At 42.6% G+C, this 18,564-nt stretch overlaps 1 protein-coding gene across 28 annotated transcripts in view; it reads left to right on the top strand.

The window, feature by feature from the left end:
* The window catches only part of KCNMA1 (potassium calcium-activated channel subfamily M alpha 1), an 886,632-nt gene that overhangs the window by 725,614 nt on the left and 142,454 nt on the right, over positions 1-18,564 (top strand). For 14 of the 28 annotated variants that reach the window (XM_050960011.1, XM_050960002.1, XM_050959998.1 and 11 more), the window contains exons 17-18: positions 8,328-8,339; positions 16,896-16,982. In XM_050960011.1, coding sequence (XP_050815968.1) covers positions 8,328-8,339; positions 16,896-16,982 — 99 coding nt within the window. The remainder of the gene's footprint in view (positions 1-8,327; positions 8,340-16,895; positions 16,983-18,564) is intronic. The other 14 variants (XM_050960013.1, XM_050960012.1, XM_050960004.1 and 11 more) reach the window with 1 other exon arrangement.

Raw genomic sequence — 18,564 nt, 5'->3', positions numbered from 1 at the left:
CCACAGTACCGGTTGTACTCGCGGCACCGTTCGAGATCCCAGTCGCCGTCGTGGTACTCTTGGCACCAATCCAGATCCTAGCACCGACGTACGTCTCGCAGCCGATCCCGGCACGATGATATAAGGCACCAGTCGACCTCTCGGCACCGTGCTGGTAGCAGGTCCCGGTCCCGCTCCTGATACTGTCACAATTCCCGGTACCGTTCGCCGGTACCGCACAGAGACGAGCTCTATGGGCGCAGAGACCTGGCCCAATCAACCTCAGCTCCTCCGTGGCCGTCGCATCACCCATCCGCCTCCTCTCACACGGACAGCGCCTCCTACGGGGGTTCAGATGTGCAGGCCCACCTGGACCATGGACCACCTCAATAGTCTTTTTGGACACCTTGGGCCTATCATCAAGCCCAAGGCAAACCAATGTGCCCAGCACGCTCCGGCCACTTGGAGCATCGTGCACCAGAGGCCACAGTCAGCAGGCCTCCCCCAGCTGGTATGGAGGAAGACCCTACACATGCACCTGAGCAGCATGATGTTCCGGAGACGGAGGTTCACCAGGATGAGGCGTCAGTCCAGGACCCACTCATCCCAGGGTTGTCATCCTCCTCTTCCCTGGATGAGACGGTAGCGGGCACATCATCATCGGGGCCCCCACCAATTGATCTCCGAGCACACCAGGATCTTCTGCGGCATGTTGCCCAGAATATCAGTCTTCCCGTAGAGGAAGTTCCTGAGGTGGAGGAGCCGGTGGTTAGTATATTATCGGCGGAAGCACCAACCAGGGTGGCCCTCCCCATCATCAGATCGATCCAAGCCAGAGTGGACACCATCTGGCAGTCCCCGGCTTCCATCCCACCCACAGCCAGGGGAGTAGAACGAAAATACATGGTGCCTTCTAAAGGGTATGATTACCTCTACGTGCATCCCGCACCCTGCTCGTTAGTGGTACAATCAGTCAACGAACGGGAGCGCCACGGCCAACAAGCCCCCGTGCCAAAATCTAGGAAGGCAGGCGCATGGATTTGTTGGGCCGGAAAATATACTCTGCTGGAGGCCTTCAGCTCCGTGTGGCGAACCAACAGGCCCTCTTAAGCCGCTACAGCTACAACACCTGGGAGGCTGTCGGCAAGTTTACCGAGTTGGTTCCCCAGGACTCCCCCAGGACTCCCCCAGGACTCCCGTCAGGAGTTTACAGCTCTCCTAGAGGAAGGAAAGAGGGTCGCGAGAACATCACTACAAGCCTCGTTAGATGCCGCCGACTCTGCAGCCAGAATGGTCGCCTCTGGCATAGCTATGCGCTGCATATCTTGGTTGCAAGTGCCGCCTGAACTACAGTATACCATACAAGACTTGCCATTTGATGGACAAGGTTTATTCTTGCAAAAGACAGACCCCAGACTACAGAGTCTGAAGGACAACCGGGTTATTATGCGTTCTCTGGGAATGCATACACCCGAGACGCAGAGACGGTCCTTCCGCTCCCAACCTCAGCTCCCTTACCCCCCACCTCGGCCAAGACAGGATCTTGCCCGAAGACTAGGTTGTAATACCCGCAGACATCAGTCTGGACCTCAAGGGGGCAACAATTCTGATCCCGCGAAACCACCACCGGGCCCCAAAGCAAACTTTTGAGGGTGCGCCCGAGAGCAGTGTACCAATTCCCTCCCTGGATCCTCTTCACTTTTACAACTGCCTTTCCCCGTTCCTTCCGGCGTGGTCCCAGTTGACCTCAGATCATTGGGTCCTACATACGGTGGAGCTTGGATACCGTCTTCAGTTTATTTCTCCTCGTCCCTCTTCAGGGACCCCTCTCATGAGCAACTCCTCATTCAGGAGGTTCGCAAGCTCCTCTCAATCGGAGCTACAGAGGAGGTACCGAAGGAGTTAAGGGGCAAGGGGTTTTATTCCCGATATTTTTTAATCCTCAAGACAAAAGGGGGCCTCCGGCTCATCCTGGACCTGCGAGGACTGAACAAATTCATCAAAAAGTTCAAGTTCCACATGGTATCCCTAGGAACCATCATTCCTTCCCTGGATCCGGAGATTGGTACGCCGCTCTCGACATGAAGGACGCATATTTCCGCATTGCAATTTATCCCCCGTACAGGAGGTATCTGCGCTTTGTGGTAAATCAGGGTCGCTACCAGTTTACTGTCCTCCCCTTTGGTCTTTCCTCGGCCTCTCGGGTCTTCACGAAGTGTATGGCGGTCGTCGCTGCTTCCCTGCGCCGTTGTCAAATACACGTCTTCCCTTACCTCAATGACTGGCTTATCCGAGGGGCTTCAGAGGCACAAGCCGTCAGCCATGTCACCATCATCAGGGAGCTGTTTATGCGTTGAGGCTTGATCATCAATTTGGACAAGTCCACCCTGGTGCCTACGCAGAGGATAGAATTTATCAGGGCGATGCTGGACTCCAACCTTGCAACAGCCAGTTTGCCCCTACACCGGTTTCAGGCCATAGTCTCCCTTATCGAAAGTCTTCAGAGCTTTCCAACCACCTCTGCTCGTACTTGCCTTGCTCTCCTGGGGCACATGGCTGCATGCACTTTCGTCACAAGGCATGCCAGGCTGCGAATGTGCCCTCTGCAAACCTGGCTCGCTTCGGTCTATCGGCTGGGCAGGAACGCCATAGACAGTATTCTGACAGTTCCGCTGGATGCTTTAGGCTCCCTCGACTGGTGGAAGACATCGTCCCGAGTGTGTGCGGGCCTGCCGTTTCATCCTCCCCAGCCCTCTGTGTCCCTAACAACGGACGCGTCCTCCCTGGGCTGGGGCGCCCACCTAGGGCTCCTGCGCACCCAAGGCCTTTGGTCACCCCGGGAGCTGACGCTCCACATCAATGTACGAGAGCTGAGAGCGGTCCGGTTGGCATGCCAAGCGTTTCAGCACCATCTACACGGCCGTTGTGTTGCAGTGTTCACGGACAACACAATGGCCATGTATTACATCAACAAGCGGGGTGGGACACAGTCCTCCCCGTTGTGTCAGGAAGCGATACGGCTGTGGGACTTCTGCATAGCCCACTCCATACATCTAGTGGCCTCCTTTCTCCAGGGGGGTATGGAACACTCTCACAGTTCACCTGAGCAGATCCTTCCTATCACACGAATGGTCTATCCGTCCGGACGTTCTCCATTCGATTTTCCGGAGGTGAGGCTTTCCCCACATAGACCTGTTTGCATCCAGAATGAACAGGAAATGCCAGGTGTTCTGCTCCCTACAGGGTCGCTCCCCGGGCTCCCTGTCGGACGCATTCCTGATTCCGTGGACGGGCCACCTCTGTTACGCCTTCCCACCATTCCCTCTCGTCCACCGAGTCCTACTCAAGCTCCGCAGGGACAGAGCCCGCCTTATCCTGATCGCTCCGGCTTGGCTGAGGCAGCACTGGTACACCATGCTGCTCGAACTGTCCCTGGCAGACCCAATTCCCCTGCCGCTCTGGCCGGACCTGATCACACAAGACTTCAGCAGGATGCACCATCCGGACCTGCAGTCCCTTCATCTGACTGCATGGCTCCTGTCTGGTTAAACCAATTGGAGTTGCACTGTTCCGCTGCAGTACAGCAGGTGTTGCTGGGAAGCAGGAAGCCCTACACGCGCTCGACATACCTCGCAAAATGGAAGCGCTTCTGCCACTGGTGTGGCCAGTACGGCCATTCTCTGCATTCTGTATTAGTCCCCACTATCCTGGACTACGTGTGGTCGCTCAAAGAGCAGGGGTTGGCGATCTCCTCTCTGCAAGTACATCTTGCTGCTATATCCACCTTCCATCCGGGGGAAGCTGGTAGTTCCATTTTTTCCCACCCTATAGTTTCCAGATTCCTCAAAGGATTGGAACGGCTATACCCACAGGTCAAACGCCCTACCCCCACCTGGGACCTGAACCTCATTTTAACCAGGCTCATGGGGCCCCCTTTTGAGCCTTTGGCCACATGCTCGCTGCTGTACCTGTCCTGGAAAACAGCTTTCCTAGTCGCTGTCACCTCGGCTAGACGAGTCTCAGAGCTTCGTGCATTGACTGTGGATCCTCCATATACTGTGTTCCATAAGGACAACGTACAGCTGCGACCGCACCCGGCATTCCTCCCTAAGGTCGTCTCCGCCTTTCACGTTAACCAGGACATCTTTCTGCCAGTCTTTTGTCCAAAGCTGCATTCATCGCGACGAGAGCAACAGCTCCATACTTTGGATGTCCAGAGGGCTCTCGCCTTTTACATCGAGAGGACCAAGCCCTTCTGGCACTCTCCTCAGCTATTTGTGGCGGAACGTATGAAGGGCATGGCAATCTCCTCCCAGCGTATTGCATCTTGGGTTACATCGTGTATTTGGGCTTGCTATGACTTGGCTCGTGCTCAAGCAGGCCATCTCACTGCCCACTCTACTCGGGCTCAGGCTTCATCTGCCGCGTTCTTGGCCCATGTTCCCATACAGGACATCTGCCGCGCGGCCACCTGGTCTTCCATCCATACCTTTGTATCGCACTACGCATTGGTCCAACAGTCTAGAGATGATGCCGCCTTCAGCTCAGCGGTCTTACATTCCGCAACGTCTCGCTCCGACCCCACTGCCTAGGTAAGGCTTGGGAATCACCTAACTGGAATGGATATGAGCAAGCACTCGAAGAAGAAAAGACGGTTACTCACCTTTGTAACTGTTGTTCTTCGAGATGTGTTGCTCATATCCATTCCACACCCGCCCTTCTTCCCTACTGTCGGAGTAGCTGGCAAGAAGGAACTGAGGTGCGGATGGGCCGGCAGGGGTATATATCAGGCGCCATAGCGGCGCCACTCCAGGGGGCGACCTGCCGACCCACCGAGTGTTGCTAGGATAAAAAGTCTCAGACGAACGTGCACGCGGCGCATGCACACCTAACTGGAATGGATATGAGCAACACATCTCGAAGAACAACAGTTACAAAGGTGAGTAACCGTCTTTTCGCCAATCAGATAATTATCTCGGCTTCTTATCTCCCGGGTACACAAAACAACATGGCAGAGAACCTCAGCAGACATTTCTCCCTAAATTACAAATAGGAGTTGGATTCTTGAGTCTTCAAAAAAATTCCTAGTTTGAGAATGTCCATAGGTTGACCTTTTAGCCATGGCAGCCAACACGCAGTACAGGAAATTCTGTTGCAGAGGGGAACTTGATCCTCAATCTCTAGGAGAGGTTCTCTTCATTACATGGATGTTTTCTTTATGCATATCCTCCAACTCCATTGCCTCTAAAAGTCCTCATCAAGATCAAGCAAGACCAAGCCAAGATCATTTTGATTGCACCAACTTGGCCAAGACAAGTTTGGTTTCTTACGTCATTAAATTCACCTCTTGCCCTGCATGGCAGCTACCAATCAAACCTCTACTATTGTCTCAGGATGCAGGTCAGGCGCTTCATCCCAATCTGAACATTCTGCAGCTACAAACATAGTTCCTCAGTGGTTCTCCAGACCAGAAGCTACCTGTTCATCAGAAGTACAAAATGTACTTTTAAATAGTAGAAAGAGATTTACCAGACACACTTGCCTTCAGAAATGGAGAAGATATAATCTTTGATGCATCTGGTGCCATCTTTCTCCTATCTAGTCATCTTGTTCCACAATCTTGAATTACCTGTTGGAATTGAAAGCTTCAGGTCTTTCTATGGGTTCCATCCAAGTTCATTTAGCGGCAATAACAGCTTTCCATGTGCTAGTAGTAAGTTTTTAATATTCGCTCAGCCAAACAGAGCAAGATTTCTGTAAGGCTTTATGAGATTTTTTTCCTCAGTTTAGAGCCCTGACACTGCTTTGGGATCTCAACCTGGTTCTTAACTGTCTCATGAAACAGCCCTTTGAGCCACTGGCTATGTGCTCACTGTTACATCTGTCTATGAAGATGGTCTTTTTGGTGGCCATTACTTCTGCTCAAAGGTTTGCAGAGATGGGGGCTTTAATTGCAGGCCCTCCGTTTACTGTGTTCTCCAAGGGGAAGGTATCATTATGACCCCATACAAAGTTTTACCTAAGGTTTCTGCTGAGTTTCACGTTAACCAAACTAGTCACCTTTTGTTTTGTCTTTTCCTTAAGCCTCATTGGCCTGCCCAGGAGTCTGTCTTCTGTACATTAGATGTTAAGAGGGCATTAGGCCTTTTACTTTGACAGAACCAGGCCATTCAAGAAGACCCATAGACTCTTTGTTTCTATTCCAGATAGGTCAAGGGGGAGCCTCTGTTTCCACTCATTAACTTTCTATATGGATTTCTGGATGCATTATTGCCTGTTATTGTTTTGCTGAGGTTCCGCCTCCACTACAAGTGGCTGTGCACTCTACTAGATCATGGTCTATGTTGGTAGCCCACTCAAAAACTTTCCAGTTGCTGAAATTTGCAAGGCTGCAACATCGTCATTGGTGCATATGTTTTCTACCCACTATGTCTTAGTTCACGTTGCAAGATCAGATGCTGCAGTAGGTCACGCAATTCCTTCGTCATCGATGGACTCTGTTCCAAAACTCCCACCTCCTTGAGGGATTAATGCTAGGGAGTCACCTGAAGTGAAGCACTCACAGGCATGCTACTTGAAGGAGAAGAAGAATTTACACAGCTTGTGTAGTAAAATGAGTTCTTTGAGATTTGTGTCCCTGCGGGTGCTCCACTATCCACCCTCCTTACCCTCTGCTTCGAAGTTACCTCTGCGGGACTTTGTGGTAGAGAAGGAAATGAAGGCAGTTCACGCATGCAGCCTTATATAGCCTCGTTACAAGGTACAAGGATGTTCAGGGCTCATATGCAGGCCAAAGAGGCACTGCTACCAAAAATCTCTGCTTAAAGGCACAGGGGCGCATGCACATCTGAATTGGAGCATCCACAGGGACACATATCTCAAAGAACTCCAGTCACTACACAAAGTGAGTAAGCTCTCTTTGTGTACTAGGCCTGCACAACAAACCAGATGATAACATTTTTTGTCCTTGATTTCCATTATTATCTTTAATGATACTTGCTATTTATCTGTTTTTATAAGTAAATGATATACGTGTCCCCTCTAAAGTCAGTGACAGTTTTCCTGTGCAAGAACCATAGGATGAGACATACTAGTGTATGCATTTTTACAGAAATACATAGTGAAATCCTGGCCCCACTGTAATCAGAAGCAAAGCTGCCATTGACTTCAGTAGAACCACAATTTCAACCATAGTATAAACATCCATTTCCCTAAGCAATCATTTGCTGTGTACATATTTCATGATCCTTTTTTTACCTTTGTTTCTTATTTTTCACACTGAAATTTAAAGATCTATTTTATTTTGTGAAGAATATGATTAAATCCTCTTTTTAAATGTAGATCTTTTCAAAAGCTTTTCATTAAAAAAAAGAAAAAAGCCCCAATAGTTTATGCACATCCAACTATAAACAATACAGCCATATACGCAGAGAATGTAAAATTATAATTTATGAGCAGAAATTATGAAGCTACATAGACCATATTTTATGCTGATTACAAATTCTTCATATTAGATCTACTGCATAATTATATTTTACTTTATAGCATTTTAAAAGTCACATAATATATTACAGTTAGATTCAGTTTTTAAGAGAGAACTCAATTTAAAATTTTGAGCCTGATTTGGAATCCACTAACATAGATCCCTGCACCTGTGCAGAATCTCACTTAAGTAAATGGAATTCTCTAAAGGTGCACTCTAGCTGATTCCAGTGTCAGATCAGAATCTGAGTTAGTTGCTAGTGTATTTGAAATAACGTATTCTACTCTTGGGCTAAAAATCCTGGATATGATTGGTTGGTGTTAACATGCTTGAGAAACACTTCTTTAGATTTACTGTTGTTTCTATGATGCAGCCCCAAAGTTTATTTCTGAAATACTATTTCTTAAACCAGTTGCAGAAATGCATAATCTCCTGTGTTTAAAAAAAAGTAGTCCAAAGGGGCATGTAGAGAATCTGTCTGAGATCATGACAGAAAAATGTTATTGAATATACAGAAACCACATCAATGCAAATTGCAAAGACACACACAAAATCCCCATCCTAATCCCTCAATGCCGTTTGGAGTTTTCCATTCCCTCCCCTTTCTTTTTTTTCTTTCTACAAGGGTAAGCAAGAATGAAGGCCTAACCAACATTCTTCCCTCACGCACCCTGTGTTTTACTCCTCTGTTAAATATTCTCATTGTCTCTCCATTTATTTGTCCTCATTCTCAGCAGAAAAACCTTTTTTTAATGTTATGGTCATTGAACAATTTTAAATAAAGGGTTTTTTTTGCTTTTGGTTTGGTGTCAGTTGATTTCTTATCAAAGTGTTTGATTTGCAATTTTTTTCTTGTCGTTTGCAGAAGCCGAAAGCGGTATGCCCTCTTCGTTACCTTTCCTTCCAACCTCAACCCTACCTTCACTCCTTCTAACTTCAGGACTAATTCCTTGCCAAGAACTCAGGAAGATAACACCTTTGTCTATCTTTCTCTCTCTATATGTGTATATATATATATATATATATATATATATATATATATATATATATATTCATGTGTCTGTGTGTGTGTGTGTATATATATATATATATATATATATATATATATATATATGCATATTTATATATGAGCCCCCAATTTCAAAGAGGAGAGAAAATAGAATCATTTTGTTTCTTTATTGGTTCTTGTGATTCATGCACTAACTTCTTTGCAGGAATTATAAAATTAAATATAAGCATCAGACTTTTAATTCGTCTTGGAACCATTGATGTATCCAATTATTACATTTGGAAATCAAACTTGGTCTGCTGTTCGCCATCCTTTTTTCTCTTTTTGTTAATTTGTTTTGTATTGTGACATGTCCTCTGTGTCTACTGGTCTTTGTGCTGCCATTTTATCTCCATATTCACAACCTTATTGATAGCATCTCTTCCCACAGAGTCTTTCTCTAAAATACATGTTTCACAATACAATACTTTGTGCTCTTGTAGTTTCGCCTCTCATTAACAATGACCAAATGCCTGAATAGTTTTCCATTGCTGATCCAGATTAATTATGATACAGTACTCATTAAAGCTACCATACTGTTCCAGTGAAGTACCTGTAGGTAGTTTATGCTGTATGTTCATATTCATTTTATTACATGAGCTCATTTATTGAAACAACTCAAATGAAAGAGTTTGCTTCGTTTGTTTTTTCTTTGTGTTGGCATGTTTTGGAGATTCTTCTAATAACCACATTACAGGCCTCATCTCTAGCCTACATTCCATTTTGTGGTTTTTGGTTTGAATGAAATAAACAAGGCGGGACCTACTGTGTCCCTATTTTTTAACAATTTATCACAGTCTGACTCTTTGTGGTGTCCTTTGGAGACTCCTCATTGTTAAGACGTATTTCAGTTTCCTTCTTAATCACATACTCCAACCTTAATTTCCACATTTGTTCTGTTGTGTGTGCTCTGTGTGTTGTGTTTATTTTCTTTATAGTCTTACTCTACTGTGTTTTTTGAGTCGATGTGTGAAAATAGAGGTGGCTTCCTGTCAGTTTGGCATTGTTGATATGATCCAACTGCAGAGAAGTTACTGCAACACAGCATCTTCAAGGGTCTGCAGTTGTTGCACCTCTACTTGGCTTCTTGCTTTTGAGTATATTTACCTTGTGGTGAAAGCATGCTGATTCTGGCATGTTGAGCAGTTTGAAAAGGTGTGGTACAAATTGCAGTTGCTTGCTCCCAGAATAAAATATATTATGCTGCTGAGTTCATTTATTTCCATTGTATTCCTAGTCGATTCACATCTTAAACCAAAAACAGTAATTGAACTATTTTACAGTGTATTAATTTCAGTGCAGTTATTGAACTAGTGCTAGCATATCCCTGGTAAAGTACCTTATGCATGCATGGCACTCGTAGTAGTCATCCTTATTAAGAACTTAATTCCTGGGAGCAACATTTTGTGATTCTGTTTGCTTGTTAGTAACTAAGCTTTCATATACTGTAGCATGTAATGTTGCAATGTGTCTTTTGCCTTGTATCCTTTTTAGTGTCATAATAGAATTTTCTATGTATAGCTATATGGAATTTGTACTCATGTCAGTCATAGAGCCCAGAAGAAAGAAGCAATGCCTATGAATTACAAGCGGTGTGCAGCTGGTATTCACACAGATCCCACACGCTGGTTTGTGCACCTACCCTCACACGTGCTTTCAAAATATATTCTGAAAAGCCATAATGGTTCAAATTAAATCTATAATTTATAGTTATTTTCATGACATGGCACAATTAAAGAGGCCATTGCACTAATATTGTGCATTTCATCTGGGCACAGCATGAACCAGACTAAAATGGTAGCTGTGTTTATATGTGTGATATCTATAGTCAATAACATCCCATTATCTCGTTTCAGTTAATATAAATATTATAATATGACTATTATAATATGTGACTGATGAATATATTAGATTTACTATTTTAGTTGCATGGGGAATGGTACAGTACATCTACCACAAGGTTTAAACCAGAGTCGTCATGGCCTTTTGTCATTGATTTAGTTCAAAGTTTTCCAGTTTTGCTTCATTGAGTTAAAAAATGGACCCATATTTTTAGACCAGGCTCAATGGCAGTTAGGAGCATATCTGAAAAATATGAAGAGGAATACCGCTGGGTCAGAACGGGTCTATTAGCATGGATCTCCACCAGTGTTGTGTTATTTATGTATGTGTACATAATATTACATGTTACACAGTGAGGTTAGATATTAGCAATTAGGGATTAAATTTTCAGACGTTCATAAGTCACTTGGAAGAACAAATCCTGTGTTCCAAAGCTTCTAAGTCACTTAGTGCTTTTGCAAATTTATCGTAATGAAAGTAAAACATATAGTGCTAATAACACTGTAGAATGAGACATAGTTTGGCTCATGCTGTGGGAATTTCCCAACAAAGCTCTATCAATGCACCTCCATTCTGACCTACATCGTCCCTTTGTCTTCTAGTCTTGGGGCTCCACACAAGGTTCCTGTTAAGGTGCCTTGCCTTGATATGCTGTCTTCTCTGGTATTTCCATCCTGCTTTCCATCTGCCAGTGCATCGTAAACTAATTCCTGTCCTGTGTCATCCCTGGTAATTGAGTTTGAGGTCTTTCCTGAACAAATTTGACAGTCACACCAGACTTTGAAGTAGCTTTGTGATATGGAACCATTGCCCAGTCTAGGGATCCAAACTTGTGTTCATTTGTGATCTGATCAGAGGTTGCACTTGGGGAAAAGGCCAACAGATTAATGCACTGTGACACATTCTTTTTCATAAATTCATTTTCAGTAACTATATGCAAACTAATATATAGAACTCAGTAGGAATGCAGACAACAAATCTTATGGTTCACTTTTTCTATGAGTGAGACTGAAGGTAGCTGGACAGTATGAGAAGATGGAAAAAGTTTTCTCCTCCTTCTCTTCTCAAATGTATGAACGACGTTTTTTGAATATATTCTAATAGCATAACAAAAAATTATCTCATAGTAAGCTTTTACCAAGTCAAGTAATTGAAAGAAACTACGCTCACCAAAAAGTGGCTGGTCACTTTTTCACAATGATAATTTGTAAACTGAAATTCAGGCCATCCCAAATGCGGCGTAGACATCAGACGATGCAACAGTAGTAAAGATGAGCACCCCAAGAAAGTCTCACAGATAGTTATAAAAGCAGTACTAGATTTTGATGCCTATAGAGAAGGTATTTATACAGGTAACAATAACATCATGCAAACATACCGTATTTAATATTTTATGCAAATCACTGTATTGATACACTGTGTAACCAGTCCTATCCACGTAAAATGAGGGTAATATATGCATGGCTCATGGTCTATTACTGTGACTCTGAGCTATTAGGATATTTTCTGGTGACCGCTGCTTAGATACTGGCAGTGGATGGTTTGTACATTTAAAACACCTGAACAGAAACAATGTGGTTCTCAATACCTTGGGAGTTCAATTAACATCCCAGAAGCTACTGCTGAATATCTCTTTCTCATGTAGGCTCTTGTAGACCACAACCAAGTCATGTCTTAACCTTCTCTTGGAAAAACTAAGTAGACTGAACTGTACACAGTATTCCAGTAATATTCTCACTACCCTATCCATCTCCCTCCTTGGTACTCTCCTGCTTGTATATCCCAGAATTGTTCTAGCCCTCTTAACTACTGATCACACTGGCAACTCATACCCGCTTGTTACCTGCCATGACTCTAAATCCTTTAGAGAGTCACTGCATTCGAGGATATGCTTCCTCATCTTGTAAATGTGACCTACATTCTCTGTTGCTAGATGTTTGACCTTGCATTCGGCTATATTAAAATGCAGGTTATTCAAATGAACCCACTTTACCAAGTGACCCAGGTTATACTAGAGCAAAAGTTTTCAAACTTTGGTCTGTGGGCCACAGAGAAATTGCTTGTGGTCCATGGAGAATTGACTGGTCACATGGTACTGCCTCCTTCTCCCTATTTTCAACTGCTAATTGCATTAAACTGCAGCTAAAAATATATTAAATACTTTTCTAATATTTGTTTTCTGTGTAAAGATCCAACAACAGCTGCCACTTGACCCACACATTTATGAATGGTAGGGCAGGTTGCCAATGAGAGAATCTTTGTATTGAGAAAATGTCCATGCTGTGAAAAAAATTGAGATCCCCTATGCCAGAGGAATATACTCCTGAAAGTGAGGACTGCCAAAGGAGCTACGTATCAAAAGTGTTCTAGCTAGCTACTTCTTCATTAGCACTGAAGCTAATCTAAAATGGAAATATAATAAAAGAAGGAAATTCGATTCTCTCTTTAAAAGTTCAAAATTATATCACGTTCCTTGTCTGATTTCATAGGTTGGTATTAGATTTTAAAAAATGATCAAATGACTTTGTGATATCAGTGTATATTTGGAAAAATCAGGAAATGTTCATTTTTCATAGCATTGTTCCAGTGCATGGCATACAATGCATTTCATAGTTTGTTCCATTCACTGCTATTCACTGTGTATAAAAAGCCTAGGGATACATAAAGGAGATGTTGAGACTAGATGAAATTCTGGTAGAAGTCTTCTTCTAGAGACCCAAGTTTATTATACCACACCCTCTTCTCCTCTGATGAGAAACAAAGTAATTCAAAAAGTTGGTATTATCGTTGGCTTGTTATTCAGATACGTCACTGTGATGGTAATTAAGTTATTGTGACGTTCACAGGTTCTTTTTTCCAAGTCACTCAAAAATCTTTTACCCCTATACCTGCATGAATCAATACTTAGCATCACTAGCCTGAGCTATGTTTTGATAGCTTTTTGTAAGACAGCTGTCCCATCAGAAGTATCTTCTTTTAGTTGCTTTTATAAGCCATGCAAACTGGGTGGAATTTGCTTGTGAGTAGCTGATGCTTGTATTGCCTGTACATCAGAGTGTGAGAATAAAATCAAACCTGTGTGAGCTTCTGCTTTTATTTATTGTTAATAACACTGATAAGATAAATTTCTTTTTATTCCCATCACATACACAGTCACAAATCCTTATTTTGTGGTTAAGTACAAGATCTTCTGACAGATATGAAATCAATTCACGTGAGTTAGTATTACGCATATATATATTAAAGGTGAAACTGGAAATGCCACCTGAAGTTAAGTTTGCCTGGCACTTTCCATTATAAGACCCTGTTTTCAGGTGCTTGTCACCTTGTTAAATTTTTACTGTTTAGGAGAAAATTTTCCATAGTGGGTGTCTGCCTCAGGCTGATCAATTTCCAAGAATGAGATTAAGGAAAAATATGTTCTTTTGCTCATTTAAAAACATTTTTAAAGCCATTTCATCTAGCATCTCCATGCTTTGGAACAAGGGCTTGACATTTGTCGTAGGGATTACTAATGTGTCAGAGATATACCTTTTGCTCTTTCTTTGAAAAAACACACAGATTTATTAACATTTGAAAAATCTATTTGGATATGGTCAGTAGAGATTTGTTACCATTTGGCAGCTGAATTCTCAGATTATTTCATCTGCACTGAGCATGCTCCATCCCAGGACTGTCAGGGCTATCTAGGACTTTCCCTGAATTGCTTCTTTTGGCTTCTGTGGCTGCTTTGGCACTGGCAGAATGTCACTCTTGTGTTCTTATTGTCCCCCCTTCCCCACTGCTGGCATCCTGGCAGTTTGGAGGAGTAAGCAACCTGACTCAAATGCAGAGGGGCCAAGAATCTGATGTCGCAGGGAGGAGAGTCGCTTAGGACAAGGAACCTTGGGTGGGAAGGCTGGGACTGGAAATTAGGGAGGAGGGGAAGAATGAGTGGGACTGGGTGGGCAAGGAGACTGTGACTGAGATGAAGAGTGTGGGACTTAGAGACTGGGACCAGCTAGGTGAGGAGACTGGATCTAGGATGAGGAGTTAAGGGCAAAACTAAGACAAGGAGCTGTGAGGAATGGGAAAAGATAGGACAGGGACAGGCTTGAGAGGGTGGGCAGAATGGGTCAGGTTTGGGTGGGACAGGAGCAGCAAAGTCTGTGACCACAAGGGAACACTCCCCTCCAGAATCTGGAATGGAACCCATGATTCCTGAGTCTCAACATTTTTTCTGTTAGCAAATATCTGTGAAACCCAACCACTGGCAAAGTATGTGTCTCAACCACCTCTAGTGGATGACAACTTACTGTTGCTATCAGTTTTTCTGTTAGCTTGAGTAGCAGAGGTCTGTGCGATAGTTCTAAAGATTCCAGCCATGCAGGTGTCAATGTGATTCCATGTAATGGAATTTCTGATTTTTTCAGTTTGCTTTTTTAAAACCTAGAAAATTGTATTAACCTCTCGGACCTCCCAAGTTAAAAAAAAAAAAAATTGAAGTTGCCAAATAAAGCCCTCAAAAGTTAGAAAATGTCAGATTTAAGGTTGCTTGTGTATCTTTAATTGAGTCCCCTTGTGCACATGTATTATGATATGGTAATTACACACTATTTTCAGAACCTCTTGCCTCTTTCATTGCACAGGATGGACTGTATTTTAGGAACAAATTCGGGTTTTGCAGCAATGAAGGATCTGTAGGATCCAAGCCTTGTTTGTTGCCGAAGTAGGAGTTGTGTCATGAATGAGGCAAGGGAGACTTTGTACATACAAAGTGCTATAAAATGCTAAGTACTCTGAAAAATCAGGCTGTTTAGGAAGTACTCAGGTACTATAGTGCTGAAAAATCCATGATCCAATGAAAAACTCTGTATATAGAGCAGGGTTTCCTGCACAGGGCCACAGGTCAAGCAATAAAGATGAAAGAAACTATTGAATAGCTTTTTGTTCACTGAGCATCATCCATCCTATGCAGCAAATGAGGGAGGAGTCCTGAGGTACAAATAATATATGATCATGACAATGAGGACTGTATCATAAAACATAAGCACGAGGGCTGAATTAAGGTTGCACAGGCAGCCTTAAATCTGACATTACCTGACTTCTAAATGCCGATTTTGCAAGTTTAATATTCTTGTCACATAGGACTTTTAATGTGCGCGCGCGCGCGCGTGTGTGTGTGTATAGGTGCATATGTGCAGATGCACACGCACAAGTACATACACATTCAGTATATAAAGTACAGCATATGAAAATGTTCCGTATTTAATGAAAACATTCTATACTTACCAGCGTTATCCAACTCAACAATTTATCAATAACAAAGACTATCTAAACATTTGATCCTGTATTTTTCCCCAAATAATAAACCTACAAATCTTTTGCATTGCATGCACTTGCAATGTTAGCACCTTATGTCCATTCATATCTACATCTTATCTATTGCTATATTGGCATCTTTCCTAAAAGTCAGTGTCTGATAAGCCTGCAAGCATCATAGTTTCTTTTAGTCGTTGTGTACTGTAAGCCTTGCATGTGTACTCATATTACTCTTTATCTTACAAAGATTAAACTTGACCAAAACAAAAAAAAAGTGAAACATTTGACAAGCTTTATTAAGTGTTTTGTCAAGTTAAGAGCTTAGTTATATTACACTTCAAAGTAAAACAAGATGAAAAATAAATATGCCTACCTGATACCTTATAATATTGCCTGAACCAAAAATACTCTGGTGCTAAACCTTTATGACAATACAGCAGATATTTTACACATAAGCAGAAGATCAACACACACCATGTTAACTTACAATTTCCTCCATCAAACTGAGTTGCAGTCCCTCTGTTAGGGTGTTTGGATTATTTTGTTTTCTTCCAGGTGCTGCATTGCAATGTTTTTATTTAAATGTTATATTCATTTTATGTTTTCCTCAGCAATAGCGACTGGTTGTCTTGTACCATTCCCCTTGAGTGTATGTGTGTATTTATTATATTATGTACAATAATATAATATATACAGATAGGGGTCCCATTATTTCTCATTTCAAAAGAAATTGGCACAAGGATGTTTAAAATGGTTTCATTTGACAAATGACTCTTTGTACTGGTATCAAGTGGTGGTTTCCTTGGGGGATCTCTTCCCTTTTCATCATATCATGAACTTTTTCAGTAGCCTGAATAATAGCGCAAGAAAGCTAAACTGCTCCGCTTCATACATGGTTTTTCTGAGATACTTTTTTTGCTTTGTTTTGGTAAAAATTGCTAATTATTTGATGGCTAGAACATAAGAAACTAGTGACTTAAGAACTGAAATGGTGATATGATTTTAAGGGAAGATACGTGGTTGTTGCAAATTTAAGTTCAGTAATGATACCCACTGTTGATGTTTAAGCGGTGATCCGATTGGAAATGTGAAAGAAGAAAATGGCTTCAAATTTCCTTATAGCCTTTCCTGACTAGTGGGTCCCCTAGAATAAAGCAAAAATAGAGCATTTTGGAGCACTCAACTAAAAGTGATATAAACTCATAGCTTTGTCTGTTTGTTTGTTTGTGTTTCATTGAACAGTATATTAATCAATCCTGGAAACCACGTCAAGATTCAAGAAGGTACTTTAGGATTCTTCATTGCAAGTGATGCCAAAGAAGTGAAAAGGTAATTTGTTTATTGCATCTTTTTTAATTAAAAAAATGCAGCCTCTCCCTTGTTTTATTCTTTACATTTAGAGCTTCTCCCCCAACTCCCATAGAAGTCAGCAGAAGGATTTGTATTTTTTCAGTAGGAGTTGAATTGGACCAAATGTACATGCCTCTCATTTTGGACTCTTTCCCATGGCGAAAAAACTTTACCTGAAATAAAATGAAATAATAATTTTGCAGCACCTATGAAAAAGAACCAAAGAGAGAAATGTTAAGTTGGCCGGGGGTGGGGGTTTAACCTCAAAAAATCCACTTTGAATATGGGCCAGATTATCTACTGTTGTAACGTAATTGACCCTAGCGGAGTTATTTGAGCAGAGAATGGAGTCCCTAGTTTTGGCCTAAGGTTTCGGTGTTTAGAGAAATTATTTTATATAGGGACAGTTTCAGCAACCTCAGCAAATAATTGTTGTGGGCAAACTGAGCAATATTCATTCAGCATTACATTGGCAGTATGACATCCTCTTGTTACTATTCTTTATCAGAACTATATATTGTGTAGGCACATAATTAATCAAACTAAAACAGAGCAGTACTTCCCATCCAATGCGGACTACTTTATCTGTTTGGCAGACTAAGAACTTGGCTGTATCAGTGAGATTAGAGTTTAGAGTAATTCAAGCTACAGTTATACAAGAAAACTTTGGTCTCATGCCTAGCAGCCACCAAGGTGTGTCATTATTAGACCCCAGTGCACACCCAGTGTCTCGTGATTATGAAGTCTTTAGAAAGATAAAGCGATATCAGAAAATAATGTCTAAGATAAAGAAATACGTTTTTAAAACATTTTGAAGATAAATAGATTTTTATAAAGCTAAAAAAGTAATTTGTTGCCTGGTCATCCCTCTCAAATGTGTGTTACTCCAAAATGAATAAAAAAGACACTCTAATATGCAAGAAACAGAGTTGGCTGCAATTTTTATTTTTTAAATCATGCTGAGCTTGAGATCAAGAATCAAATTGTTATCTCAGAACTGGCCACCTTCTCCCTCCATAACCATTCCATCTTATAGGCATGAAGACTTTCTTCCAAGGTGCAGCTGTGCCAATCCGACTAGTGGGAAGCTGTCTCCCAGAACCATCATCCCCTCTTCAGCCATATAGTGTTAGTCAATCCACAAGGGCAGGTCCCATATCTGTATACAGTACAGAGGTCTAACCACCTCTTCCTCCTCCTGCTCTTACCATAGATTCCTAGGTTCTTGCAGATACACCTGCTCTGATTCTGGCTAATAGATATCAGGCCAGCTTAGCTCCTGCTCCAGTACAGGGCCCCTTCCAGCCAGCTGCAACATGTCAGAATTATTATAAACATTCCAACCTCCAGCTGCCTGCAAACAAAAACCCAATTCTGCCAAATGATACCTGTGGGTTCCATCAATGTCAAATGGCACAGAAGTGATGCACTGAGAGAGGTGAAAATCAGCCCTTAACTAAGCCTACTCTGCCAAAGAAGGAACATTCCTTTCCAACTCCAAAGCTAGCAGTCTCTGCAAGCCAGGGAATACTACCTACCCCCAGCAAAGTGACCCTACTTG

This window comes from Gopherus flavomarginatus, chromosome 6, assembly GCF_025201925.1.
Source record: "Gopherus flavomarginatus isolate rGopFla2 chromosome 6, rGopFla2.mat.asm, whole genome shotgun sequence".
Taxonomy (NCBI): domain Eukaryota; kingdom Metazoa; phylum Chordata; order Testudines; family Testudinidae; genus Gopherus; species Gopherus flavomarginatus.
This window is presented reverse-complemented; position numbering and strand designations above follow the sequence as displayed.